The 27,457-nt window shown below is 43.3% G+C and overlaps 3 protein-coding genes across 10 annotated transcripts in view; 2 read left to right on the forward strand and 1 right to left on the reverse strand.

Annotated features, from left to right (window-relative positions):
* Window positions 1–2,273, forward strand: part of HECTD4 (HECT domain E3 ubiquitin protein ligase 4) — a 76,876-nt gene extending 74,603 nt beyond the window's left edge. For 4 of the 5 annotated variants that reach the window (XM_049806387.1, XM_049806390.1, XM_049806388.1 and 1 more), the window contains exons 75-76: window positions 639–861; window positions 1,329–2,273. In XM_049806387.1, the coding sequence (XP_049662344.1) occupies window positions 639–861; window positions 1,329–1,465 (360 nt within the window). In that variant the 3' untranslated portion in view covers window positions 1,466–2,273. Of the gene's footprint in view, window positions 1–338; window positions 513–638; window positions 862–1,328 lie in introns of those variants that run through there. The other variant, XM_049806392.1, reaches the window with a different exon arrangement.
* Window positions 2,274–4,721: 2,448 nt separating this feature from the next.
* Window positions 4,722–17,062, reverse strand: TRAFD1 (TRAF-type zinc finger domain containing 1). 4 transcript variants are annotated; one of them, XM_049806401.1, is made up of 11 exons: window positions 16,637–17,062; window positions 15,071–15,206; window positions 14,944–14,997; window positions 13,476–13,749; window positions 11,370–11,639; window positions 9,983–10,056; window positions 9,575–9,787; window positions 7,600–7,726; window positions 7,038–7,344; window positions 6,386–6,458; window positions 4,722–6,023 (listed from the first exon to the last, which is right to left on the reverse strand). In XM_049806401.1, exons 1-11 carry the CDS (start codon window positions 16,684–16,686, stop codon window positions 5,979–5,981), a joined length of 1,623 nt encoding a protein of 540 aa, XP_049662358.1. In that variant the 5' UTR covers window positions 16,687–17,062; the 3' UTR covers window positions 4,722–5,978. The 4 variants fall into 4 exon arrangements, with proteins under 4 accessions (XP_049662358.1, XP_049662357.1, XP_049662356.1 ...); XM_049806400.1 differs by having other exon boundaries at window positions 16,553–17,062; XM_049806399.1 differs by having other exon boundaries at window positions 4,722–6,458.
* A 65-nt stretch (window positions 17,063–17,127) lies between these two features.
* Window positions 17,128–27,457, forward strand: part of NAA25 (N-alpha-acetyltransferase 25, NatB auxiliary subunit) — a 32,182-nt gene continuing 21,852 nt past the window's right edge. The window contains exons 1-5 of the mRNA XM_049806394.1: window positions 17,128–17,210; window positions 20,713–20,798; window positions 21,754–21,892; window positions 23,575–23,693; window positions 26,795–26,869. Of these exons, the coding sequence (XP_049662351.1) occupies window positions 17,153–17,210; window positions 20,713–20,798; window positions 21,754–21,892; window positions 23,575–23,693; window positions 26,795–26,869 (477 nt within the window). The 5' untranslated portion in view covers window positions 17,128–17,152. The remainder of the gene's footprint in view (window positions 17,211–20,712; window positions 20,799–21,753; window positions 21,893–23,574; window positions 23,694–26,794; window positions 26,870–27,457) is intronic.

The following is a 27,457-nucleotide window of genomic DNA, read 5'->3' on the forward strand; positions in this document are numbered from 1 at the left end:
GATTTCATTGGATTCAGGAAAAAATAGGACTGGAGCTTGTTCCAGGGAGGAATAATGAATTTACTTTTTAACATAAAATTTTTAATCTGTCTCGATTTTATTGAGCTTTATTCAATATTTGCCACTTGAGCTAAGGGCTGAAAGCGCCATTGCCCTGATTTTGAGTTGCAAATAGTTTCTGAAAATCTAAAACTAATCTGTAACAGACATATTCTGGTCCCAAATACTTTCATTCTGTTACTGTAAGAATTATGCCATAAAAAGAACTGTTCTCTTGTGAAGTTGTATAACATGCTCAACCATGGGTGTTAGCGTTGTTTTGCGTTTTTCTTGAACAGCGGCAATGCTGAACTGCCCCAGTCCTGCATATTAAACAAAAAAGTAACATGCGCTACCTGCACTAGAAGGAGACACACCAAGACAAGCCTGTTACAGAAGTTGATGGGCTAAAAAGATACAAAACCACGTACATTAACACTCTACCGTGGCTGGATATCCGAATTGCTTTGAAAAGGCAGGAGAACTTGGGGAGATGGGTGTTGTTCGCCTCCCCCTTCCATCTTTCTAAAGTGTAAGTGGGGAAGATGTCTGAAGGAAGAAGGCGGCAGCAGCGGACATCTTGCTTTCTTTTCCCTTAGGCACACACCATGTACCAGGTGGGCTTGATGGAAACCGATCAGCACATTGAGTTTTTCTGGAGCGCATTGGAGATGTTCACTCAGGAGGAGCTTTGCAAGTTCATAAAGTTCGCCTGTAACCAGGAGCGAATCCCCTTCACGTGTCCTTGCAAGGACGGAGGCCCTGATACTGCCCATGTCCCGCCATACCCCATGAAAATAGCCCCCCCCGACGGAGCTGCAGGTGCGTTTGCCCTCTGCCTCTGAAGGCAAAGAAAACCAGTTCTGCTTGCGTCGTGGTTCTAGCTTTCGGTTCCCATTTTTTTAATTTAAACTTCTATTTAACGCATAAGGAGTGACAAAAGAGAGGCAAGTAGTTATGGCTCTAAGTGAGAAGAGAGAGAACTTGTTTATTAACTGTGTAAAAATAAAATATAAAATAACTACTTAAGACTTGGCCCTCTAGAGACGACAGGAGACTTTGTATAGTATTCGTCTTGTATGCTTTTAAAATGGTTGGACTACCGGAAAAATACCAGCCTAAGGACTGATGGGGAAGCACGGCAGTATTTAAGGTTCAAGAGACGCATGACGGGCAGGAATTTTATTTTGATACTTCTTAGCAAGGGGCATGGGGGAAGGATGCTTTTGGAGAATAAGGTGAAAAGCAGCGAGCGTGTTAACACCCTTTCTGGTGCTCTTCTCCCGCAGGTTCTCCAGACTCTCGGTACATCCGTGTTGAAACATGCATGTTTATGATCAAACTTCCTCAGTACTCCTCGCTGGACATCATGCTGGAGAAGCTCCGATATGCCATCCACTACCGGGAGGATCCGCTCAGCGGCTGAGCGGGAGAAGGGGATGCCTAGAGGTGACTGTCTGGATTGTTTTATGACTCTGCTGATGTTGGAAACCCTTCAGTTCACATAAAAATACCTCCTGTAACACTGTGTGATGAGCTGGAGGTTAATTTATTTTCTGAACTTTTGTTCCCGTTACAATTACTGGAAGACTTACATTTTGTATTTGTAGACTTTGTGGTGGACTGGTTATTTTGCTGCCTTGTTTGTGGAATATTTGTAGGATAGTTTAGTAAAGACCAGTTTGTGTATAATTTAATTTTGAAAAACCTTTAAACATGTGCATTTCTAATTTTGTAATTTAGAACAATCTTACCCATGCAAACACAACAAAAGTGAGGGCGTTCTGAGTTCGGGAGCACTCAGAGGTGAAAGCTCGTAGATTGCTCTTCCCTGAAACATTTTTGAGTACAAAACCAGAAAGAATCTGGTGTGAGGAGAGAGTTGCTGCTTGGCAGCCACAGGAACAGAGCATGGTACCTCTTCTGTCACAGGCAGAGAACGTGCAGAATTTCTAGCACTTGCTTGAGTTTTAGAGCAGAAAATATGCTGCCAAACTGCATGTTTACATTTCCACTGTTTTCTTGTCACTTTCTGAACTATAAGCAAGCACACGGGTGTCTGCCACAGTTAATTTGGGGCTTCAGCTAGACACTTTTGATGAGGAAGATTTATAATGGAAAGAACAGTGAAAGGACCGTAATTCAGTTGGGTTCTTGCCCTAGATGTTCCTGAATGTCTGCTTCGCTTAGTAACAAAATAATTTCTTGCAATTAAAGTATTAGCAGAAACAAAATGGCTTCTCTCTGTATGGTGTAAGATACCACAGTTCAAGCTTCTAATCTGTGACTTTATCCTATTTCTGAACAAGCTTTCAGAATAATCACTGTGTGGTTAACCACCTGGAACTCATTTTTGTACTCAAAAATGATCTTTGATCTATGAGCCAATTTATCCTAGAAATGCAAGACCCAAGAGGAGGATGAGGTTGGGGAGGAAGGCACAAAGTTACGTGTTTGAAGATAAAGCTTCTATTTTCTGTGGAAAGATAAGAGCAGACTACAGAGAGAGAACAATCCTCCAGGTTTAACTTTTGTATGTTGTGAAAATATGTTCTGGGGTGGTTTCAGAACACCACATCAACACGTGTATCTTCCTTTACTCGTATAAAAGCGGTTGCCCTGCACCGGGTTCATTTAAAAGTACGACGTTGCTTTGTTCACCGCTTAGAACCCAGCACAAGTGGGAATCACCTGTGTGCTAAAGAACCGAAGAGAACATGCTGCGGTCACCGCTGTGCTGCTCGGCTCGGTACTCGATGTAAGTTAAGTGCCAGTACTGAGCTACGCGTTTGTTATTTTCCTTCCGATGTGCTTCGTGCGCATCAACCACACGAAAGGTCTACGATGAGGTATGTGTAACTGTACTTTAAGGTTGGTATTCTATGTCTCTTTAGAAGACAATGTATGCTAATTTGGCTCGTCAGTGGTAATGGGAATCGAAAAAGCTGTATTTATTGTATATTATTGTTAATATTGGGAATGGTGAGTGTGTGGTACTTGGAAGATAAAATGTGAGTAAGAGAGAAAAGCCTAAACAAGCGTGTATATTCTTGTTCTTCTGTGAGCGAATGGAAAAATGTGTGTGCAACAGTTGTAGAGATAGTTGTTGGCATACAGAGTCTCCAAATCCTGTGGTTAGGAAAGCTGTGTTACCCTTCTATTGCATATTGCCCTTCCAAAGGAACAGATACATGTAGGAAGAATATTTACTCTTGAATCTTGTCCATTTCCTGGTAGAAGCATATACGTAGCCGAGAAAACACTCAGAGTAAGCGCAAACACATGTGGAGTTTACAGAGACCGAGGGGAAAACTAAGCAGAAGGAACGGCTTGGTGCCGGTTTCTTCCCATCCAGGACGTGTGTTCCCAAACAGGTGCCGCAAGGAAACATGAGGATTGCCAGCTGAATTTCATGGCAGAACCGTTGCTGCTGACAGCAATAGGTTCGGGGTTTCCTCCTAGCGATTGGATCGTGGCTTTGCGCTGGGTTTCAGTCACCCATTTCAAGCCCTTGATGCTTTGGGTGGACTCGCAGCGCAGTCAAACACCTCACTCGCAGGGGTTGGAGAAGTCGGTATGCCAGCATTTTCCAAGGCTATGCCTACAGCTGTGAGTAAGAAACTGCTGCTAATGTCTGTCTTCTCCTTCCAGAGAGCACATTTGAGTGGAACGTATCTGCATCTTGGCCCTGAAAAGTGTGCTGTAAAGTTACTTGATACATATTTATTACAATTAATTATTTATGATGACAAATAACAAACTTTTAGTCAATGCTGTTTACACCTTGCTGTGTAAATGAAGCTTCTTATACAGGAAAAATGTCACACCAATAAATAACCTTCATCAACTTTGGGGGGTTTTTTTTTGGTTTTTTTTTTTTGTTTTTTTTTTTTTGAAGAATGGTATGAGCCCTGCAAGAGAATGAGTTGTGGTGGGGCTTTGGGGCTTTTTTTTTTTTTTGCCTTTTTTTTTTTTCCCACATTACTGGGAAGGAAGTGCTGCAGTCATTCAACTGTAGCTCAAATGGCCTTTTTAATTAAAGCTTTTCTAATCATCATTACTTCCTTGTGCTTTAAATGAACTTGACATTGTCTGTAATAGGCTTGTTTGTCAAAGCAAAGATTGGTTTGTGATGATTTTTTTTAATATATATTCATTCAGAATGTAAAATTATACTAAACATTGGAAAAACTCTGGAGCTGGGTATTAGTTCTAGCTTGGTGTGTGTCCATCTTGGTACCGTACACAGCATTAACCTGTTAAGTGCTCTTGGCCATAGCGTGTACACTTGCATAAAGGAGATTCTTAACATCCCTTTAGATGTATTGTGTCCTTATTTGGGGCTGGAAGTAATGAAAGAAATCCTCTACTGCTGAAGCTGCATTGATGCAGAGGATTAGAACTGCTAGAAATTGAAGTTGCAGGTTACCTGCTTTTAAATCCCACTTTTATGGGCTAATACACTGTAATTTGTGTTTACTTGGAACAGAAATGTAAATATTTTGTACAAAAGGGAAAGCAAGCACAACAGTTGCTAATATTTCTCATAAGGGAGAACTGCAGTGTTTCTCATGCCTGAGGAATAATGCAGACTAAGCCACATTGTCAGCTCGGTAGTTAGTTATTCTTCATACTGATGATTTCTGAACCAAGGCATCCTGTTAACCTTCACAAACCAGAAGAGCCAGCTTAGATTCCCTTATCTTGCCATAGCAGTTTTCCCCAGAAATGCCAGCACAAGGTTGGTTGCCACCTGTTTTTAAATACCTTTATTCTGCTTTTCTTGTATAAATAAACGCTTACATTTGGTGGAAGCGTCTGTAAAATGTCTTTATTTTAGAAGCAAGATCATGTCAGCCATCGTTAGTGCCTATGCTGCAGCTTGTGGGACAGGGCTGGCAGCAGAGACAAGGCCTCCAGTAACAGCCCTGCCCTCGAGGGGTCCACTGGCTCATTAGCCTTGCCTAATGCCACCTGCTCTACCCAGTTAATTAGGCTGATGCCTATGGTCATTATCTAAGACCTGCTTGTTCCACCTTTTGCATTACCAATTCCTAAAGCACAAGGTCTGTGAAAGCAAAGGACCAAAGAGCCAAAGCAGGTAGTAACAGTAGAACACAGATTAACAGAGCCTGCCCCCTGCGATTCTGAGTTGGCCACTGCCAGGTGTGGTGTGGTCACCTCACCCTCATGCCACTTCACGTGATAAGATTTTTTTTTACTGCACTGTGTTTTGGGACATCATGAGATAAATGTTGTTACACGGAATTTAAAAAGCACGGACTGACGTGGCATTAAAAAGCATTTTACAAGACAGCCCCGGGCTCCGCGCTTACCCCTCCGCCAGTGACCGTGCCCTGGACACCCAGTAACACTGGAGGAGGGCAGCTGGTGGCGCAGAGCAGCAAGATTCAAGCAATTCAATCACCGATCCCGGGCTGAACCACCCTGACCAAACTGCCCCTGCAGTGCTGGGTCTTCTGGCCTCTGCAGGACTCGGGTTAGGTCCTAGGCCCACCTCTTCCCCGGCGGCATCCTGGCTGATGGCTTGATCTTGTTTTTCATCTCTTGGTGCTGTCTTAAGAATAACAAACTAGCACAAGAGCAGCAGGACACAAGCTTGAAGCTCAGTATGTCAAAAATTTGCTGGGCGTCACAAAGAGCCAGTATGGAAACAAAACCCAGGTGGTTCCCAGGGTAGAAGTGTATTTGCTGTCTTGCAACAGTGCTAGTATAGATCACAGAAGTAAAAATCTGTAGTATACTCTCACAAATTGAAAATACATACACATATAAAATGATCACTTGCCTGTAAAAATTTAAATTCATAGAAAGTCTTCAATGACACAGCAATATAGGAATTCACTTGCGCTTGGATAAATAAGTACTATAGCACGTAGTAAACATGAGTGCTAAACATGTTTTTTGTAAGTGGTGGATCACTTCTCCTCTGGACATCCAGATGCTGGGCTCTGGGCTTTTGCCTCAAGTGAAGGAGGAAAAAAAAAATAAAATTAAAAATGCTGTTTTCAAAGAGTACTTGATAAAAAGCAATTGACAAAAACCTCCCTGAAGTGGGAAGGTCTGTATAATGAGCTCATTGTCCTGACAAAACCATCACGAGGGGTAACAGCCAGGCACTGCCCTCTCTTCCCAACCAGTCTCGCTCACGGGACGAGCCAAACATGCAGCAAGTCAGCAGCACCTGAACCCTCAGCACTTTAAAACACTTGGACACCAAGAGACTGGAGAGGTGCCTGTTGAAGCACTCTGAAACACAGGTGTCGAATCCACACCTGATCACAGAGCGAAGCACTGTTCTCCCACGCTGCGCTGAGCGCCTTACCTTTGTGTTCCTGCGCCTGAAGCCAACAGGACCATCCGACATCCCAAGGTTCTTTTCTCCTCCGTCGCTGGTGCTGTAGAAGAACAGGGACACTTTCAGAGGAAGCAAGCCTACCGATTTCGGGGCTCTTACTGCTAAATAAACACAGGTCCTTCACACCAGGGAGGCTTTGGAAGTCCTAGGAAGGACTTTCTCCTGAATACTGAGCCAGTCATTTTTGTAGCAGAAGAACCAGATCCTCTTCAAAGAGCAAAGAGAAAAGCTAAGATGAGCATGCTATAATGGACAGATAACAAGGCATTATCCTACATTTTCTCCCAGTGATCATTTTGTCCGTTCTATTTTGCTATAAAATCCCAAGTTTGAAACTCAGATAAACACCAGCCAAATTAAACTGAGCGAAACCTTTTCAGCCACAGGCAAATAGGAGGGAATCCAGATTTGTACCATGAGGAGATAAGGCAGAGGAATAGAATGGATTTGTCACTATTGCTGCTGTTGGGTTGCTGCCATCTGAAGATCAGAATGCACCAGGCCTAAAGCTGCGTCCCCACTTTCAGCAGAGCAAAACTTTCTCCTACAGTGCCACTGATCCCATACCCTTTAGGGCAGGCCCACTGTGGCTGCTTGATACAGAAGGCAAAAGTGTTACCTTGGTTGGGCTGGAGAAGTTCTCGAGAAGCTGGATGTGAAGGCTTCTGAATGAAAGTTCTGAGTAGGTCTCACACGCGGCATTGTCCCACCTGCAGATCCACTTGCACCTCTGTTCTTCGGTCTTCCCTCGTTGCCAGCCACCTTCCTGGGCTTCCCTCTCAAGTCGGGAGCATCGCTAGCTGTCACTGAAGAAGACAATGGTGCATTCCTGGTGTTTGCGGCATTACTCGGCGACTTGGTCCCTCGTGCAGGATAGCCGAGCCTCTGCTGCCCCAAGCCTTCTGCGCACTGAGGAGAAACATCTCCTGAGAGGATAAGAATACAGTGCTTTAATAGGAATAGTAAATGCAGCACAGGGCTTCATAACCAAGATCTTTGAGGATATCGAGTTTCAGTGATTTAATCTTTCTTGCATAAAACTAGACCAATGGTAGTATATCAAAGATTTTTAAAGTTTGTAGACACAACAGGGTAACAACATTTATTCAGCTTGGAACACGCACAGTGTTCCTGCAAATGTAAAGGAAAAATTGTGTGTTAAGTCTGTGTTTTGCCCACACCTTGATGCCTGATTCGTCTCCGAGCCAGCTCTGGTGATTCTCTTCTCTCTCTGTTGGCTTGAGGAGACAGCAGCTGCTGAGCTGGAAAGCTGGCTGCTAGGCTGGCTGGCCGCAGATCACAATGGTGCTAAAGCAAAACATACATTGGACTGTTTAAATGACAGCTCATTCAGACTTATTCCTGTAAAAACTCTGCAGAGTATCGCCCCTCAAAGATTCAGGTTAGTATGGAATTGTTTTTAGGAAGAGGCAGATATTGCTTGCAGGCACCCGCATGTTCTCTTACACAGAGCTTAGGAATAATTACTAGCTATCACAGGACCTAAGCAAAAATGGAACTTTTGGCAGTGTGAGCTGGTCCTGCTGAACAGAAGCACCCTGTATTTGGGGCCTCACTGCCAGCCAGCCAACAGCCATATGCTCTCTTATTCAGCCTTCTGCCTCTCATGCCTAAAGATGACCCTGCAAAGCCAGTCCCAAGCATGGGGAAAGCAGCCCTGAAGCACTGTCACTATAGTTCTGATCAAGTTCCCAATATCAATCTGGTATCAGTGCCATCATAAAAACCAAATCCAAGGACAAAAGTCAAGTTGAAAGTTGTTTCCAAGTTACGCTGCCCCCAGTAGTGCCCCTGTTGGCTCTCCTGGTTATAAAGTCATGTTTTTCTGCAGGTTAATTACACCAAGGAAAAACAAAATAAGAAGACAGAAATGCATAGGACACACAAAAAAATATGAACTAGAAAGGAAAACATTTGTTACCTTTGTTAGATACCAGGAATACTACGTGGAACACAAAACTTTAAATACAGGGTGTCCTTTTCATGGTTTGCAAACAAACTATATTGTTGCAACTCGGCTCCAGTTGCTAATTCTTAACAAGTCCTGATTATCGTAGACCAACTTCACCAAAAATATTAGAAGCTGATAGATAAAGCAGTCTTTGTGTTCTGCATTTCCAAAACGGTTAGATAGGGTGAGGGAAAATAACAAAAAAAGTCTTCCAACAGACAACTGTGACAGGAAGTGGATGGGACTTCTTTGTGTCAAACACAACTATTTAGCAAAGGATAAGCTATGAAATTTTATCAGATCTCATTTCTATTAATACTGATTTCACTATCACCTAGGAGAGGAAAGGCCCAGAAAAACAAACAAAATACAGCTTCGCTACTTTGTTAGTTAGGACTGTAAGAATGTGAAAGAAACAGAAAATGAGGAAGCCCAGCATTTTTGTAACTTGTTTGTAATAGTAACAAATTCCAGAGGACTCTCTTCCACGGGCACACCACACCCTGAATCTGCTCTTTAGGCGTATAGAAGCATTAAAGCACCAAGTGGCCCAGTTGGTATCCGTCCAGCATTCTTGGAAAGCAGTAACAGCCGCAGCAGTACCAAAACCTGGTGTTCTTTCTGTATGAGAAGCATCAGACAGCAACATATAGAAGAATCGGAATACCCCAGTAAGCACTCTGCAGCACCCATCACTTCGTAAACCCACCATTTCTCTCTCAGGCTGAGCTTCTGATGTATTCACGCTCTTACCCTTTCCCTCTCTCTTTACATCCACCCTCCAAGACAGACATTCCTCCATCTCCCAAATTTGTAGTCTGTGTTGTCTACTTCCTCTCTTGCTACACAGGTCATACACTTGTGTTCCTCTCCCACTTCAGCTGTGATTCATATATTCTGGTTTCAACATAGCTTTTATGTACAAGTCAAACATTTCTATTGTGCAATTTCAGGGCCTTTTGTTTAGCTTTCATTGTAAGTGCTTTCAAAAATAACTGTTATTTTCCAATAAGAGCCTCAGCATACCACATTTTCGATGGGACCCAAGAGGCTTTGTTTAGCAAGATCTGACATGGAGGACAGTTACTTGGATTCCTGAAACGTGCCACAACAAGAGGCCACAGGACTTGGTATAGTTCTTGAACAACTGGATGTGACACAACAGATCAAGTTCTGCTTAGTACCTGATGATGAAAGAGTGTCTCCTCTTCTAGTTGGATGCCACAAAATTCACATGGAATCATAATGTTTCCTTCTGCCTGGACAGCTTGGGGCTGGGATGAAGAGCAAGACCTACAGCTTTTGGACCCAAGAGCACGCAGACCATCATGTTCTCGTGGATTTGGAGAACTTCTTTTACTGAACGATGCAAAGGCACTTGCTGGGTTACAACCTGTCTGTTATGCAAGCAACATGGAAAAGTTAGTTCTCCTGTTGAGCATAGATGGACTTAAAAACCCATGCTTTGCAAAGATCAAATCACTACAGTTCTCACAGTATCACTCAGTGAAGACTGCACCCTTTTTTGGTCATGGTAACAGAAAAAAGTCTTTACTGCAAACCCCTAGATACAATACAAGAAAGTACTAAACCTGGTGAAGAATCAGATCTTCGGCAGGGTAGAGCTCCTCACAAAATTCACACGGCAACATGATGATCTCATCGTCTGCAAAGTAAGTAACCGTTATATCCTCCACCTCAGAGAACTCTGATGCAGTTGGACCAACTTATCTTCAAAATTCCTAAGCAACAGACTGCTGTTCTGTGCCGCAGGACAGCAACCAGAGCAAATGCTAAGGAAACAATTACTCTAGTCCCACTTGCTGAATTTCACATATGCAAATTCATGTCACCCAGAGCAAGAACAAGGTTTTGGGGTCAAAGATATATCAAATGGTCTGGTAAAAGCGCCTATTACTGCCTTCAATAAATCCTTTAGTACCACTTCTCCTTTCAAAATAAGCTGGCACTTCAGGTCTCCCCCATATCCTCCCTTCCTGTGATGTTTACTTCAACAAGAAAGTTGTCTCCTACTCAGTTGTTATGAAGCTTTTACCACATATCAAGGGCAGAGGTTCACTATAGCTTTTATTTCTTCTTCCCGCGCTGTCTTGTTTGAGATAAACCATTTTAAACACTAATATTGCTAAGTCTTGAGGGAGCAGAGGATAAAATTTAGAAAGAAAGGAAGAATGGTATTAGTGGAGAATCTAATCTCCTGTGTATTAACTATCTAAAAATGATTTAGAGGTGTCCTGGTTTCAGCTGGGATAGAGTTAATTTTCTTGCTAGTAGCTGGTACAGTGCTATGTTTTGGGTTCAGTATGAGAATGATGTTGGTAACACACTGATGTTTTCAGCGGTTGCTAAGGAGTGTTTACACCAAGTCAAGGATTTTTCAGCTTCTCATGCCCAGCCAGCAAGAAGGCTGGAGGGGCACAAGAAGTTGGGAGGGGACATGGACAGGACAGCTGACCCAAACTGGCCAAAGGGATATTCCATACCATGTGACATCATGCCCAGTATATAAACTGGGGGGAGTTGGCCTGGGGGCAGATTGCTGCTCGGGAACTAACTGGGCATCAGTCAGCAAGTGGTGAGCAATTGCATTGTGCATCACTTGTTTTGTATATTCCAATCCTTTTATTATTATTATTGTCATTTTATTATTGTTATTATTATTATTATTAGTTTCTTCCTTTCTGTTCTATTAAACTGTTCTTATCTCAACCCACAAGTTTTACCTTTTTTCTTCCAATTCTCTCCCCCATCCCACTGGGTGGGGGGAAGTGAGTGAGAGGCTGCATGGTGGCTGGCTGGGGTTAAACCACGACAAGAGGGAGTCTCAAAGAGATTCATTTTGACATTTTAAAATACCTAGGTAATATCTGACATTCCCAACCCAAGAATCCTCTCTTTCCTTCTCCCTTCCCTCAAACTTTAAGGAAAAAACCCCACCACAACAGCGTTTATACTCACTTTTTATGTGCTTTGATGGGCTAAAAGCCACTAAAGAGTCACAGGAGAAGATATTTGACTTGTCTGTTTCATTAAGACAGGCAGATGGCACAGACTCTTTGGTGGAGTAGTTTTCCCAGAAGTCATTGGGAATTTCAGCTGCAGTATTACTGTGAGGATTATTCTCGTTTTGTAGGCTAAGAGCCAACACGTAGTCTAAATCGGCATTCCAGTCTTCATAAAGGGAAGAATGAATGTTTTCATTTCTCTCCAACTGCTTCAGTTCATCCTCTTCAAAAGATAAATACCATAAATTTGAGAGAATGTTAAGCCTGCCACAAGCAGTTCCGTTCTGGACATTAGACTAGCTCCACCATGAGAGTTTCACATGTGCACATGTGGACACTCACGGAGTTCAGTGTTTCAAAGCCTAGCAGGACACCTGTATCAAATTCAGGAGGAAGAAGGAAAACAGTCATCCTATTTTTGTTTGTAACAAGCCAAAAGGGAGAACAAGAAGAAAGTCATTCCTCTTACTCCAAAAGCTTGAACTTAAGCTTCTTGGGAGCTTTACAAAGTCACTGAGGAACCATCTGTGACCTACATTGTGAACAAGGTCCAATGAATGTACTGTAGTCTTATCCCTTTTACAAAGCTGAAACACTTCAGCTTTGTTTTTACAGTATATTGATGGGAAAACAAATTCTTTCTAATGAGATTACATATGACAACAGTGGGAATTATACATGTACAGAAGAAAACCCTGAAATGTTTTCTGGTAGGAAAGCTACACCATAAAGAAAAACAGGGTTCCAGAACAGGGCCCAAGACAACTGATGATGCCTAAAGACAGGCTAAGTGCTCCTCACCTATGCTGACCTATTTCAAATCTCTCTGGTATTTCAGTTGTACTGATTGCATGAGAATTTTAAACAAAGCTTACATGTGCATAAAAATACTACTTATGAACACTCTTTGGAAGTTAGTGTAAGAGGCCGACAAGTTACAAGTCTCCAGATTATTCAGTTTTATTAACTAAGCCCAGAAGTTATTTCTGCAAGCCAGGCAGTCTTCTACAGCAAAGACTGTAATTTAGTGTTCTGTGGTGTTAAATCCTCTGAGCAGCCCACAGCATAATGCAGAGCATAGATTCAGCCGAGAGCTCATGAAAGGGCTATGTCTTTAGTGTGACATGACCCCCTGCACGTGGAGATAAGAGATTAGAATCTTAGGAAAGAGCAGAGGCATTGATAATAGTCTCGGCTATGTCCAAACGGGATGTTACTGCAGAAATGTGCAGCACTACATATGTGAACCCACATCCAGATCTTACCTACCCTAGTACTTAACTGAAGTACAGGGGAGTGCAGCTGCTAGACAAAACCAGACAAAATTTGCAGTGAGCAAACAACTGCCATTTCATTTTTAAGCTAGATACTTTCAGACAGAAGAACAAGCAGTGGGCTGGGCTTTCACACCAGGTATCTCAGCAGTCCTCTACTTAGCTGGTTTATAACTTTGCAGTTCTATTCCACACTAAAATAGTCCGTCCCACTCGCCTCCAGAGCTTTCATTATTCAGTATTTTCACAGAAAGCAATTACAAAACCTTATACTTGGATCAGCTGCCAAATGTCAAATACTACTCTTCTTTACACCTTACCTCGCTTTTGATTTCACAGAATGGTAGAATGGTTTGGGTTGGAAGGGACCTTAAAGATCATCTAGTTCCAACCCCCCAGCCATGGGCATCTTCCACTAGACCAGGTTGCTCAAAGCCCCATCCAACCTGGCCTTGTACACTTCCAGGGATGGGGCATCCACAACTTCGCTGGGCAACCTGCTCCAGTGCCTCACCACCCTCACAGTGAAGAACTTCTTCCTTACAGCTAATCTAAATCTACCCTCTTTCAGTTTAAAGCCATTATCCCTTGTCCTACCATGACATGCCCTTGCAAAAAGTCCCTCTCCAGCTTTCTTATAGCCCCCCTTTAGGTACTTTAGGTTCTTCTTACTGCTGAAACATTCCTTCTGCTAATGTCTTTAAGGGGTTTGACTCCTACATAGCTGCTATAAATCTGCTTTTCTAGCATGTTGGGCATCCTCCGCAAAGGCCCAGCACAGTTACCTGATCTTAGTCGGTTTCTAATGTCTTGAAGGGCATGCAAATCTGCATCCTCATCCTCAAAGCAAGGCACTGTTCTGCTTCCTCTTAATTGTTTCACCTCTTGCCCACAGACTTGAGGATGCTCTTTTAGATCTTTCACCATGATGTTACGACCGCACCCACTACATGTCTCAGTCCTAGCTCCGCAGTAAATTTCATGGTCCTGGAGCTTGTCAAAAGTAAGCTGTATGTCACAGTACTGGCAGAGGGCAGGACGCAGAGGGCATGCTGACGCCTGGGAAAAGAAAGAGGGATTATTCTTCACATATGGATGACTGAGGCAAAGGTGGAGGAAGGTTCTCAGTTTGCTTAAGAGTTGAGCGGCCTATTGTTTCTTTAGCCAGATCCAAAGCTACACTAAAGAATAGCCTGGAATAAGATACTGTGTAAGAAATGTAAGAACAATGTGTTGTATAACCCATGTAGTCATCAACATGCCAGCTGAAGCACTCCAAATAGTCAGAACTTTTTTTTTTTTAAAACCTGTTAACGCTTGGACAGCAGATTCATGTAGTGCTTTTTGAAGTTAGCTTTTAGATATAGTCTTGAAATCCAGTACTAATCACATTTCATTGAGTTCTGCTAAAAAACATGTGTTCTATTAAGGAACAGATTTACAGCTCATTTACTACTCAACAAGAATTGCTTGCATATGTTCTTTAGCCTACATTGAATGACAGGTAAGTTGCCCTTCAAAAGGAGTTGAACATAGATGCAATACATGTTATAACTGCAGATGCTGCAATAATACACCATCATTTGCTTTAAAAACAAAACTAAAAGCACTACAAACAAACCTGCAGGATAAGCTACTTCCAGGGATTTGAACTGGACATATCTTCAAAGAAAATAATTTTTTCCTCAGCAATAAGCAGACTTAGGTGGCACTTCCAGGGTTGTCTTTAAATGAGCCCATAGGAAGGGAAGGTATTGACATTTATAACAAGATTGCCTGTGATAGCATCAACTGGATTCAGAAACTCAGAAAATCCCACTGTGTCCTATTTTAGTCTATTTTACAAGCTATTTTAAAAGTCTTTTTGGACATAATGAGTTATTAAAACTCACATAATGACTGCAGCAGAGTCAGAAATGGATAATATTAAAGGAATGAAAAAAGTCAAATTAATCATATTCTGTACTTTTGAAATAGCGTACCATTTTTCATCTTAATCACTAATAAGGACACAATCACCAGTTATCACAGATACCCCTTTGATACGAAGACTTGAGCAGGCTCCACCACTTTCAGGCAGTTTTCTACCACCTTCCCTCAGAGGGTGTGAATTTAGAAAGCATGGTTCAATAAAAAGGACACATAAATCACAGGCTGGAATCCAGATCTTGGCTGACAGAAAAGCTCTAGAATCAGTGCTTAGAGATACCGTAGAGTATCTTCCAAGGGTCTAATAATATAAATTCCACAAACCTCATGATCCTTCAAGAGACTGTTTTCTATCTTCATCCTACACTTGCAGGTAACCTACAATAAACAGACCTCGTCAGATTAATTGCCACAGAAGTCAACAATTTTAGAGGAGAAATTTGTTTCTCACCTGCACATGTTCAGACTCAATATGATTCTTCATCTCAGATTTTGGGACTGATTCACTGCAGTAGTGGCATACTTCAATATTTCTGCTACAGTGGATTTCATGAATGATGAAATTAGCAGCAGGAATATCCTTTTTGCTATGAGAAAGTCACAGATGTTACTTTGCAGAACATACACTGACAACAATTTCAAGCAGATTTTCATAACAAACAAAAAAATCCTAAGAAAGCTTTCTATGAATTCATGGTTTAGAGAACCAAGTAAATAAAGAGGAAGGCAAGCCCAACCAGGCCTCAGAGTTCCTTTACAGGTGAGATATTAACATAGGTAGCATGCAAAAGTCACAATTTTCATACTGCATTAAGATAAAATCAAGGTGGATTTATTTCCTTACGTGAAAGACAAATTTTGCAGCGTAAACAAGTTACCACCAGGTTCAAGTTAATAAACTAATCAGAGAAGATAAGTTTCTTCCTGAAAATAACTTGGCTATGAGAGGTCAAACAGTGCTCTGCTTGGAAAAAATAAATAACAGATCCTGTTAGGCCAGATCTGTTCAGTGAATGACAGCTGTAACCGTATTACTCTGTAGCCAAAATTCCCCAACTCACCTCATTTCTAAGATACCCATTTTCCTATCTTGAGGAGGATGCAAGGCTTACAAACACAAAAGGTCCAGAAAGAACTGAGGCACTAGGAGCTTAACCCTTATTCCTAACTCAAGCAGGTAGCATCATTTCTAGATGGATGTATCAAGAAATGCAAGAAATCAGCCCTCCCAAGAAATCAGCCTTCAAAACACCAAAATCAACTTTATAACCTGTCATTCAGTGCCTTCCATGTCACAAAGGAAAAACACTAGGGCGGTTCAGTTTTCTGCCTTGCCAGATCCGAAGCAGCCAACAGCCTGGCAAAGCAACAGCGTCCAACAGCAGTGTCTAAACTGCACATACTCACTGCTTGCAAACAAACTAGACTGATGTTGCAAGAAACTGTTTGGATTCCGATGCCTCTTTGAGAAGGGAAAAAAAAAGTTAATTCCTTTAGTTGCTTGTATTCAAGATACAACTTGATTGAGATTACATCATTATCTGTAAATGTATTACCAACACTGGAGTTTCTAAAGAAAGCTTCTAAAGAAAGAGAACTGTATCAAAGAGAAACAACTGCCACAACAGTATGTGCCTATCGATTCTGGTTTTACATCTCTGCTTCTGAGCCACACAGCTGCTAAAGAAAAACTTGGAATCACGTACTTCATGTGTACCCCACTGGAAACGAAGTCTTTATTTCTATTCGAATACTTTGGTTTCTATCCAGTTGCCTGTTTAGTCAGAAACTTGAGTAAGGGTTCGGAAAATTACTGTGTAAGACTTGACAAGGTAAAACCAAACCCCAAACATTTCTAAAAAGATAGTACGTTCATCGTTAATCCGCCCCTTCTAGTATTGCACAGCATTTCAAGGGAATATACACCGCTTACTTACTGAATCGCCGAGCTCGCCTGCCCGAAGGAGAGGCACCAACACAGAGACACCCCTGCCAAGCATTCAGTTTCATTTCTTACCAGTTGCCACACAGCCGGGTTTCCGCCTCGCTGACTGCAGCTATAGCCATTTTTATTTTTGTCCGGGGGCTGAAAGAGAGGCACCCCCTTTCCCTCAGCCCCTCAGCGGCTGGGGGCACCCGCGCCTCACCGAGGGCGGGAAAAAGACACCCACACACACCCACACGCACACCCTTTCCCTCAGCGCGGGGGGCCCGGGGCACCGCCGGCGGGCGGCTGCTCCCTGCCCTCAGCCGGGGGAGAGGGATGGGGCACCCCCGCCTCTGGGGAGCGGGAGCGAGGAGACACCCCCGCCCTCGGCAGCGCGGGGCGGCCGGTTGCGGGGGGCTGACGGAGCGCGGGGAGGGGGGGGGTGGATGCGGATCGACCCAGCCCCGAAAAGGCGAAACGGCAGCCCGGCTGCCCGGGAACCCCGCACCGGGCCCGGCCCCGCCCCGCGCTTCCTACCGGCCCCTTCACCCCCGCCCCCGGGCCGGCCCGGCCGGCGGCTGCGCACTGCGGTTCTGCGCTCTCATCATGGCGGCGCGGGGCCATGTGCAGGACCCCAACGACCGGCGCCTGCGGCCCATCTACGGTACGGACCCCGCGGCCCCCCCCCCCGCCCCCGGTCCCCCGGGCCGCCCCGCCGCCGCGGTCTCGCGGGGTTGCCTCGGCGGCGCCTTGGGGACGGCGCGGAGGGGCCCGCCGGGCGGCCCGGCCCGGCATAAGCGCTGGCTGGCCGGCTGGCTGGCTCGCTCCTCCGGCGGGGCCCTGCGCTCGGCCGCCTCTCCCGCCCCATCCCCGGCGACGGGCGAGCCCCGCGCCCCGCTGGGCGGGTAGGCTCCGGGGCAGCCCGCTGCGGGGGCGAGGGGGAGCGCGGCCCCGGCCCCGGCCGTCCCCTACCCCGGGGGAGGCTCTCGGCCTCCCGTCGCCCCGTTCCTTCCTCCCGCGGGCGCCTCTTCGCCGGACGCCGTTGCCCCGGTCAGCCCGCGGGGTGGGGGGGTGTGTGTGTGTGCGGGGAGCTGCCGCGGAGGCCGGCGAAGCCCGGCCCCGGCTTCCCCCAACACACCCCCCGCCCGCGGGCCGCCCGCCCGGGGCTGGAAGCGGGAGTTTGGCTGGGCCGGGGCGGGGGGGGACCCGAGTTCCGTCCCCGCCGCCCGTCTTCCAGCGGGCAGCGGCCCTTTCCTCCGAACAACCCCCTGCCCTGGGGGGGGTGGGGAGGGGGTGGGAGTTGGTCTCCCCGCTCAGGACCCCTCAGCCCGCGTGCGGGAGAAGGCGTGGAGGGGTGGTCCCGCTCTCCTCGGGAGGTAGTGCTTCAGTCTCTCGGCCAAGGTAACTTCGGTCGGCGTTTGTTTTCTGCTGCAGAGGCGTTAGAAATGGATTAATTCATAAAAGGAGCAAGAGCAATCACGGAAACCTTAAAGTTGTACGCTGAAGGGTTGTGGTGCGGACTAGTTGTGGTGTTATGAAAATTAATTGGGAAACGGGAGTGGAGTATTTAGGAGATGGTCTTGTTAAGAAACCTCTTGTATTAAGCTGTCCCCAGATATTTCCAAGGGTATTACATGCGCTTGGGATTGCTTAAGAGATTGTAGACAAGCTTGTCTCTGTTTATGCAAATACGGAGAAAAAGAAAACCGCTTCCCCGGGCTACGGTATCGTTTCGTCCCTAAAACTGAAGATTGGATAGAGAGTTTGGAAAACGTTCTCAACTTTTTCAACACCAGAAAAAAAATTTTTCCCTACGAACGCGTGGAGAGCTGCCCTCTTTTGGGGGTGAACGCGCTTTGGGAATGTCCTTTGCGGCTTGGGCAGTGAGGATGGTGCAGTATAGACTTGCATCCCTGATGGATTCCAGTGTAATGCAGGAGGATTGTTTTGTTTAATTAGAAGTGTAAACACACAGCTGTCTTAAAGTTCATTGCATAATTATGAGCGCAGCTGTGCGGTTCGTCTTTATGTAACAATTTTACGTTTTCCCCTTAGTTTTCTGTGGGTGCTGTGATTGACGCTTTTATTAATGTGCAATTATTTGTGTTATAACCTGTGTAAGATTTTAAATGTTCCTAAAAGAAAAAGCTGGGTAAATTCAACCAATATTAAAGCAGATGATGTTGAGATGTATTTCACTATTCATTTCAGAGAGTATACCTATTGGGGAGAGAGCTTTAAAATAGCTTTCTGCTAGTTCTAGAAAGGGTTATCTGCATTGTAAGACTTGAATTCAGGCTTTGGTGCTGCAGAACACAAAATAAAGTGTATGTCCTTAAAGAGGTGAGTACACAACTTCACAAAAGTCATATACTGGAGACGTGCAGCATGAGATCAAAAGTCTGGTTCTTGACTTAAAACAGTGCTTTTCCGTTTGTGCTGTGTGCCTTGATTACTCAGGGTTCCTTGACAGCTATGTTTATCTTTCATCTTGATTTGTTCTCCCTTCACCTGAAGGTTCACATGTTGCATTTCCAGCCACTGAACATCTCCACCTATGGACTTGAAACTAATATAGGCTTGAGTTTATTTTCCTTCAGCTTGAATTCCTTTGGAAGTTGCCAGCTACTTTGGCTTCCAACAAACTTACTTGTTGTTAGCAAAATACAATCTTTTTATTCTGCTGCAGTTTAGAAAAGTTTGTGGTTTATTTGATTTACTTTAGGAGACCTAAAGCGGAGATCTTATCAGCACAGTTGTTAAACGATCCAAGGCAGGCAGTGCAGCGTGCAGATAATTTGCGTGTAAGTGAACTGTGCAACACAGATCCTTTAGAAGTCTCTACTGGTGTATGAAGAGATTGTCGGGATGTTCTGTTCCACAGTTTTGAAACCTCTTCACTGAGAAATCCCTGCTTAAGTTTTAATGTTAAAGTTGGTGGACAGGTTTTCATGAGTTAAAATGGCCATCTAACCCATATAAAGAAAGTGTATTAGAGTTTCAAACTGTATCATATGCAGCAATATTTTGTTTTGGTTAGTTAGTGTGGGCAGGCTGCCTCCTTTGAGGTTTTGTCTGCATGGTCTCAGGAGCCCAATTAGCTCTACTTCAAATTTGCAGCACTTATTTGGCCATGGAATCAAATGTTAAAGCTGCCAAATATAAATCTCATTAGTGTAGATTCACACTTTGTACCATATACCAAGGAATTACTAAAGGTCACCTTTTCTTGGTAAAAGAGTTCTTTCTTATAATGAGAACTACAGTCCTAACGAGAAAAAGATGTGTAATGTAATTTCAATTAACTAGTATTAGCTCTATTAGCAGTTTGGTAGGAGAGAGGCCAGAACAGTGTGAGCAGACCCTTCCCTGTCAGTATGTCAGGTGCAGCTAAGCTTTTCTGCTGCATTTTGGGTAGTAAGTCTTAATTTTTGAGGGAGAGGAAGCATATAGGGATCATGGTCTAATCTAAAATTGCTTGTTTGTAATTGTCTAATAACATGATGGTGCACTCACTGTAGGTGAAGCTGAAAATTATAATACCGAGCTAAAAAAATGAGAAAATGGTCTCGAGGCAGCAGGGGTTTTCTACGGCTGAAGTTTTACTAGATAGTGGGGTATCCCCGTAGGATATTTCATCTTTAAAACCAGTGTGGTGAAAGCGTAGTGATACTCTGTAGGGGGACACATTTGCTCTGCCTGAAGTATGGATCCTGTGGACAAGTAGGTCTTCTCAATTAATGCTTTGATAGATTGTGAGTGCTTAGTTTCTAACCTACTGCCTGTTGAAAGTCATTGAAAGTCTCCCAAAGGCACACCAAATTAATTTCTACTTTTACTGAAGCAAAGAGCCTAAGCTCCATTGCTAGCAAAGAGCTGTTGCTGCAGAACCTGCTCTATTATATGTCTCTTTTGTTGCTGTAATGATCTATGTGGAGTAATTACAAAAGCTTGTTTGTTTGAATGACTAAAACTAGTACAGGGAGATGAATACTTCATCTACAAAATGGCATGTTTCCTGAACATTTGGCTTAGTAGTAATTGTACAAGGAAAATGTGGTTTGCCCTACTGGCCTAATAGCACATACTCCACGGTAAAATTAGAGGTATCTTTCCAGAATGGTCTTGTGTTCTGTTATAATACTATATATGTTCTTCATACGCAGATTATCTCGATAATGGCAATAATAAAATGGCAATCCAGCAAGCGGATAAACTGCTCAAAAAACATAAGGATCTTCACTGTGCAAAGGTAAGCGTGATTGTGGTGCACTGACCTGGTTTGGTGAGCATAGCTCTGAGATGTGGAGTGTTTTCGTTGTGCCTTTTGAGCAGTGTCTGTGATCTTCCAGAGACCACAGTGTTTTCTGAACCCTCTGGAAGAGCTCTGGCTGTTCGAATTCACACAACATTGTGTTTGCCTGAAAACTTGTATGGATTGTCTTGGTGACATGCCTCTAATGACTAGAGTGTAATTGGTTACACCTGAGCTAATTGTCTAGCTCCCTGTCAGAGCCACTGCAAGCAACCTTGATGGCATGGGCTGTGCCTGAAAAATGCCTCTTAGACCTTAGGTTGGGATATCTTTGGAATATCTCTCTGTAGTAGTTTGGATCAAAACATTCCCTTGGGAGGTGTAGTCCTTAGCAAAATATAACAAGGTGATTTTAGAGGCATTTGCTCTTCTGCTTCTTGTTCGCGGCCCTCCTTGCTGTGCCCCTGTTGAAGGGAAAGGAGTTCTGTTCCTCAGTTTTCTGAAAATATGACTTATCTTTCTACTTTTTTCTCTGTGGATTTTCCTCCACAGTTCATACCACTTCTATGTTTTGAAAGCTTCCCAAGCTGAAGTGAGTGTCATTGACCTGAATCTCATTTATGTCACTTCTCTCTGGCCAGTTAGTGAAAGAAAAAAATGAAAATTGGCAGGACTAGTCAGTTTTCAGTCTGCAGTAGGGAAAACTGAGTGGCAGCTGATATCTTGGAGTGGCCTGCATATTTGTTAAGAAATGCAAAGCAACACTATTTGATGTAGCTTGCATTTGGAAGTTTTCCTCTACAGCCATATGGATTGGAAGCTTAATAAAACCTGAAGTTCTGTACAAGTATTGAGGTGGTGAGGCAAAGCCTCTCCTCACCAGGAATGAGAGGATTTCCACTGGTAACTGCCAACTGTGTTTCTAACAGCTGCCTCTGTGTTGTGTCAATAGGTTCTAAAGGCAATTGGCTTGCAGAGAACTGGCAAGCAAGATGAAGCGTATACTCTGGCACAAGAAGTAGCAGCACTTGAACCCACAGATGATAATTCCTTGCAAGCACTAACTATTCTTTACCGGGAAATGCATAGACGTAAGCTTTTACCTTTGCCTCTCTTAAAAATCCTAATTATTTATGTTCTTCAAGAAGTATATGGGACCCGCAGTTTCATGGAAACATGAAAAGTCCAGGGTTCGTGTATAGGTGTGTTAAGAGACTTGGACAATTTAAATGATGCCTGTTATAAATGCCTCTTAAGGCTCTAGTGATCGCCATAAAGCAAAGAAACTTGTTCAGGCTTCTCTCATTAACATTATTGTGCACACAGTTCCTAAATGAGTGGCATGCTAATAATCATCTATCACGATCAGCCTATGATTTCACTTTTTTTTTTTAATGAAAGCTACTGGAATTTGTTGTCATTGTATGTGGTAGAGAAGACAAATCACATCGTCTGTGGTTTGGACTGTGCTTAATGCTGTGAGATTGTAGTCAAGGTGTTCAGGCCTCAAGAAGCTGTGAGACAAACAGAAGGGAAATCTTGGCCTCTGAATTTGACCAGATTAGTTTTTTCACTATGGTTCCTTGTAGTGATACGGTATTTAAAAAAGATTAAATCATGAATGTTTGAGTAACAGAGTGAAATTGCATGTGCTTTTCTGAAAGAAGCCAGACCTTATATACTGCTTATCTACGGCTCTAAACAGTTGTTGTTTCTGGCAGCTTCTTGTGGTTATTGGTGGTGGTAGCAATGCTTATTGTTGAATTGCTGGAGCAGTGATTGTGAGGTGAAACAACTTTTGTAGAAATAGATATTTGGTATCAGTCTGCGATACAGCAGTTGCTTCTGCTCTTTTAATTTCTTTGTGTGTGTATGTATATGTGGAGTTAAAGCATCGTTTCTTGAATAATACAAGATTTTTGTGTGTATATGTGACTTCAGCTTAAACCCCTGAAAATGTCAAAAGTCTTTCTGTGATTCTAAACAGCTTGCCTGAGTGTTAAGCTCAGGTTTCTAACTTTCAGGTTTATAACTCAGAAAGGAAATAGTGGGTGTTGGGCACTTCCACTTTTGGTCCTGCAAGAAGATTGTAATTAGATGTTTTATATATGTGTGTTGAGGATATGTAAACTATGTGAAAGACAAATCACATTTGGTTTTCTAGTACTACCCTGAGATATGGTTGTATGTGTAAGGAAAAAAAAATCTAGAAGGGTGAAAACATAAGGACGTTTTGCATATTATAATACCATAAGTATTTAGCCATGATAGACCTATTATTAAAAAGTGTAGTGTGAAGTATTTGACTTGTTAAGAGTACTAAAATAGGCAATTGGGAAATAACAGGATATGACTAACGTAAGTAAACCTGCGATAAGAGCAACTAATTTGATATTAGGCTCTGAAATTGTTCTGTGTTTTGATAAATAATTCATGTGGAGCAGTCATTCTGCCAAGAGTAGAAATCTTCATTCAGTTTAATGCTCAAAAATGGATGAACTTTCTTAAGAAAAAGACTTAAGTGCTTCTGAGAAGTTTGTCTGTTGCTGTTAACTCTATTTTGAGGTTGGTTGGTTTGGTTTTTTTAAGCACTTTCCTCCTTTGACTACTGTTTGTAGTGCTTGGGGTCTTTGAAGGAGAGAGTGTACCATTTCTGTGGTTGATGAGTGTAATTAGATTACTGTTCAGAGTATCGCTGATGCTATCTTTAGGTAGCTGTGCTTTAAAATTATTCCCAAATTTGTCTTAACTCAAGCATCTGGTTTTGGTTTAGCGGAACTGGTAACTAAACTTTATGAGGCAGCTGTAAAGAAGGTTCCCAACAGTGAAGAGTATCACTCTCATCTCTTCATGGCCTATGCCAGGGTTGGAGAATACAAGAAAATGCAACAGGTATGATCAACAATTTGTGTTCTGGTCATTTTAAGGTGTCTCTTTCTATACATCCTACTGTTAATGCGTTTTTATATTACATGTAATCTTCCAGAAAGCGAAGCTGGGTTAATGCAGAAGTTATACTCTATGTTATTTTTTACAGAAAGGCTTATAAGACCATTATTTAGGGGATGGGTTATCTGAAGGCAAATGCTTTCTTTCCGTTACATAGGATAGGACAACTGTGCCTTTTGTGTGCATATCTGATCTGATAGAGTATGTTGATTATTTTGGAAGGCTTTTGTCCACCTGTCTTGAATAGTATGGTGGTTACATATGAGGAGGTATATTATAAAGGAAGTCTGGAATAGATAGAAAAAGATCTAGTAAGCTCTTCTGATCCTTGTCTTCAGACTTGATTTACTCCTTAGTTTGCTATTATGTTTGGGAAGAGTAATCTTGCCCATGCAAGAATCTAACATATAACTAGGCTTGTATTGGTTGCAATTCAATGAAGAAAATGGAAAAAGCCCTTCCTTTAAGTACATCTTCTCAGTTGGCAGAACAGTGTCATGCTGGTTAGTTTTGTTTTCATCCCTTCCAAATTAGGGGCCTGGAGAATGCCTATAAATGGAAGATTCTTTTCAAAGCATGTGTGCTCACTGTTCTGTATAAAAAAGCACAGAGAGCCAAGTAAATGAGTCCTAAACTCCCTCTCATTCCCACTGTATTAAGGTGACTTGAATTTTTATACAAGTTTGGTTTAAATAACTAAAAGAATATATTCAGCAGAAGTGTTATTCTCCATTGTAGCCCTACTTGTATGCTGTTTGAGTTCAAGCTGTAGATATGGACTAAGTTACTAATGTACATGAAATTAAAAGCTTCATATGACAATCTAAACTACAGAGATGTGATTGTATGTTAATTGTACTCCTGTGTACAACCACAAGTAGAAAAAATACCAGTCTTGCATAGATAATGACATTTAACATTTATGTGACCTTTTGTATGTTTAAAATGTCATACAAATGCATATCTAGTTAAGTTATCTAGACATTGTCAGAGTGGGATGTTCCAGATTGGACTGGGCAGTTGAGCTAAGGACTTAGAGATTCAAAGAGTGTGTGGATGCTAACTGACTGGAGAGTGCAAATAAACCTCAGCATCCTGTGTTCTGGGGTATTTCAACTGAAAGTACTGGAAAATGCAAACTGAGACTGCAGTCAGGAAATCAGCACAGAAGTCCATCTGTGGTAGTAGACTGTATTATATGTAGTTTCTTTAAATTAATTACAGATTTTGTATGGGTAAAAATGTTGTCCTTCATTATATACAGGCACTGGAAATCTGAGACACAAATGTGTGAATAACTGTTCATGTGTTAGGCTAGAAAATCTTGAATACTTTGGCTGTGCTTTGATGCAGCCAAGCTTTCAGCTCGACCTTTGCTTAACCACTGTTTTGCACGTTTAAGTGACCTCATGTTTCGGGTATCTGAGTATGTGTATGTATGAAACAAGCATTGGAGGGCAGTTGCTTACATGAGGGAGGCATATGCTTTGGTGTGCCTTTTAGCACTGACTGAGCATACTAGTGAAAGTCAGCACTGGAAATATCCCCCCCCCTCTCCTAAAGAGTAAGTCTTCTGCTTCCTGATGTAATTACCACTTGTGGCGGGTTGACCCTGGCTGAACGCCAGGTGCCCACCAAAGCTGTTCTATCACTCCCCCTCCTCAGCTGGACAAGGGAGAGAAAAATATAACAAAGGGCTTGTGGGTTCAGATAAGAACAGGAGAGATCACTCAACAATTACTGTCACAGAAGAAACAGACTCAACTTGGGGAAAATTAACTCAGTTTATTACCAGTCAACCCGAGTAGGGTAATGAGAAATAAAACCAAATCTCAGAACACCTTCCCTCCCTTCTTCCTGGGCACAGCTTCACTCCTGGATTCTCTGCCTCCCCTCCCCCCCCCCCCCCTCCCCAGCAGTGCAGGGGGACGGGGAATGGGGTTTATGGTCAGTTCATCACACGTTATTTCTGCCGCTTCATCCTCCTCAGGGGGAGGACTCATCACACTCTTCCCTGGCTCCAGCGTGGGGTCCCTCCCATGCGAGACAGTCCTCCATGAACTTCTCCAATGTGGGTCCTTCCCACGGGCTGCAGTTCTTCACAAACTGCTCCAGCATGGGTCCTTTCCAGGGTGTGCAGTCCTTCAGGAGCACACTGCTCCAGCGTGGGTCCCCCACGGGGTCACAAGTCCTGCCAGAAAACCTGCTCTGTGGGCTCCTCTCTCCACAGATCCGCAGGTCCTGCCAGGAGCCTGGTCCACTGCAGGCTTCCCACAGGGTCACAGCCTCCTTCAGGCATCCCCCTGCTCTGGCATGGGGTCCTCCCCCGGCTGCATGTGGATATCTGCTCCACCGTGGACCTCCATCGGCTGCAGGGGGACAGCCTGCCTCACCATGGTCTTCACCACAGGCTGCAGGGGAATCTCTGCTCTGGCACCTGGAGCATCTCCTCCCCCTCCTTCTTCACTGACCTTGGTGTCTGCAGAGTTGTTTCTCTTACATGTTCTCACTCCTCTCTCCAGCTGCTGTTTCTGTCTGCCCCAGCAACTTTTTTTTCCTTCTTAAACATGTTATTGCAGGGGCACTACCACTACTGCTGATTGGCTTGGCCTTGGCCAGCAGCGGGTCCATCTTGGAGCTGGCTGGTATTGGCTCTGTTGGACACAGGGGAAGCTTCCAGCAGCTTCTCACAGAAGCCACCCCTGTAGCCACCCCCCGCTACCAAAACCTTGCCACACAAAGCCAATACACCACTTCTAATTAAAGCTATCGTCTGTTTAGGCAGTCACATGTGTGCATGCTCATGGCTGTTTCTTGTCAGACCTACACAAAGTACTTAATCTTTGAATATTTTCCCCTTTGCTTTCTTCTTCAGCAATGTGTATTAGGGTGGATGGGCTCATGGATTGATAGAAGTCTTCCCATGTAGTTCTAATTCTGTGTTGTCTGCTGCCATCATTGCTGCTTAGCTTGTGTTCTCTGTCATGTGAGCTTGTAAACAGATACGTTTCAGGAATGATGAAACTTTGTCTTATATTTTTCAGGCTGGAATGGCACTTTATAAGATTGTACCTAAAAATCCTTACTATTTTTGGTCTGTGATGAGCCTAATTATGCAGGTGTGTACAGTGTTGCAAATGAGTTTGACTTTTGCTGCAGGTATAGGGCAAATACAGAAATGTTCTGAGTGAAAATATTAGACATTATTTTAAGTAGAATGTGTATTTGAACTGTTTCTGTATGATGCTGGGAGAATGACTGAGCCTTTGTTAAGTAGCACTATTGATGTGGTCCAAAATGAATGCTCTAGTGTTTTTATAATGCAACTTAACTGGTCTGCCTTACCACGTTTATACAACTTGAATTATTCTCTCATCTGGACTAGTACCTTACTGTCTTTAGTTAGAGAGCTAATGAATAAAACCTCAAATATCTGCAGCTCCTTAGTCAGAACTGTTCCTCTCTAACTAGTTTATAAAGGCTCTAGGAGGAGATAAATGAGAGCTCTGGACTTAGCATGTCTTTTAAGACTGCAGAAAGTCTGCAAGAATAGACAGCAGATCAGCTGTGCTGCTGTTAGTTGATATAGCAGATTCAGGCACTAATCAGACAACCTGACAGTGTTGGCTGAATAAGCATGGGCACATTAATCACATTGTCTAAAATACTGTGCCATGGAAAACATAAATGTGTTCTTGCTACCTGTT

The sequence above is a fragment of the Accipiter gentilis genome, chromosome 7, assembly GCF_929443795.1.
Source record: "Accipiter gentilis chromosome 7, bAccGen1.1, whole genome shotgun sequence".
Classification (NCBI taxonomy): Eukaryota; Metazoa; Chordata; class Aves; order Accipitriformes; family Accipitridae; genus Astur; species Astur gentilis.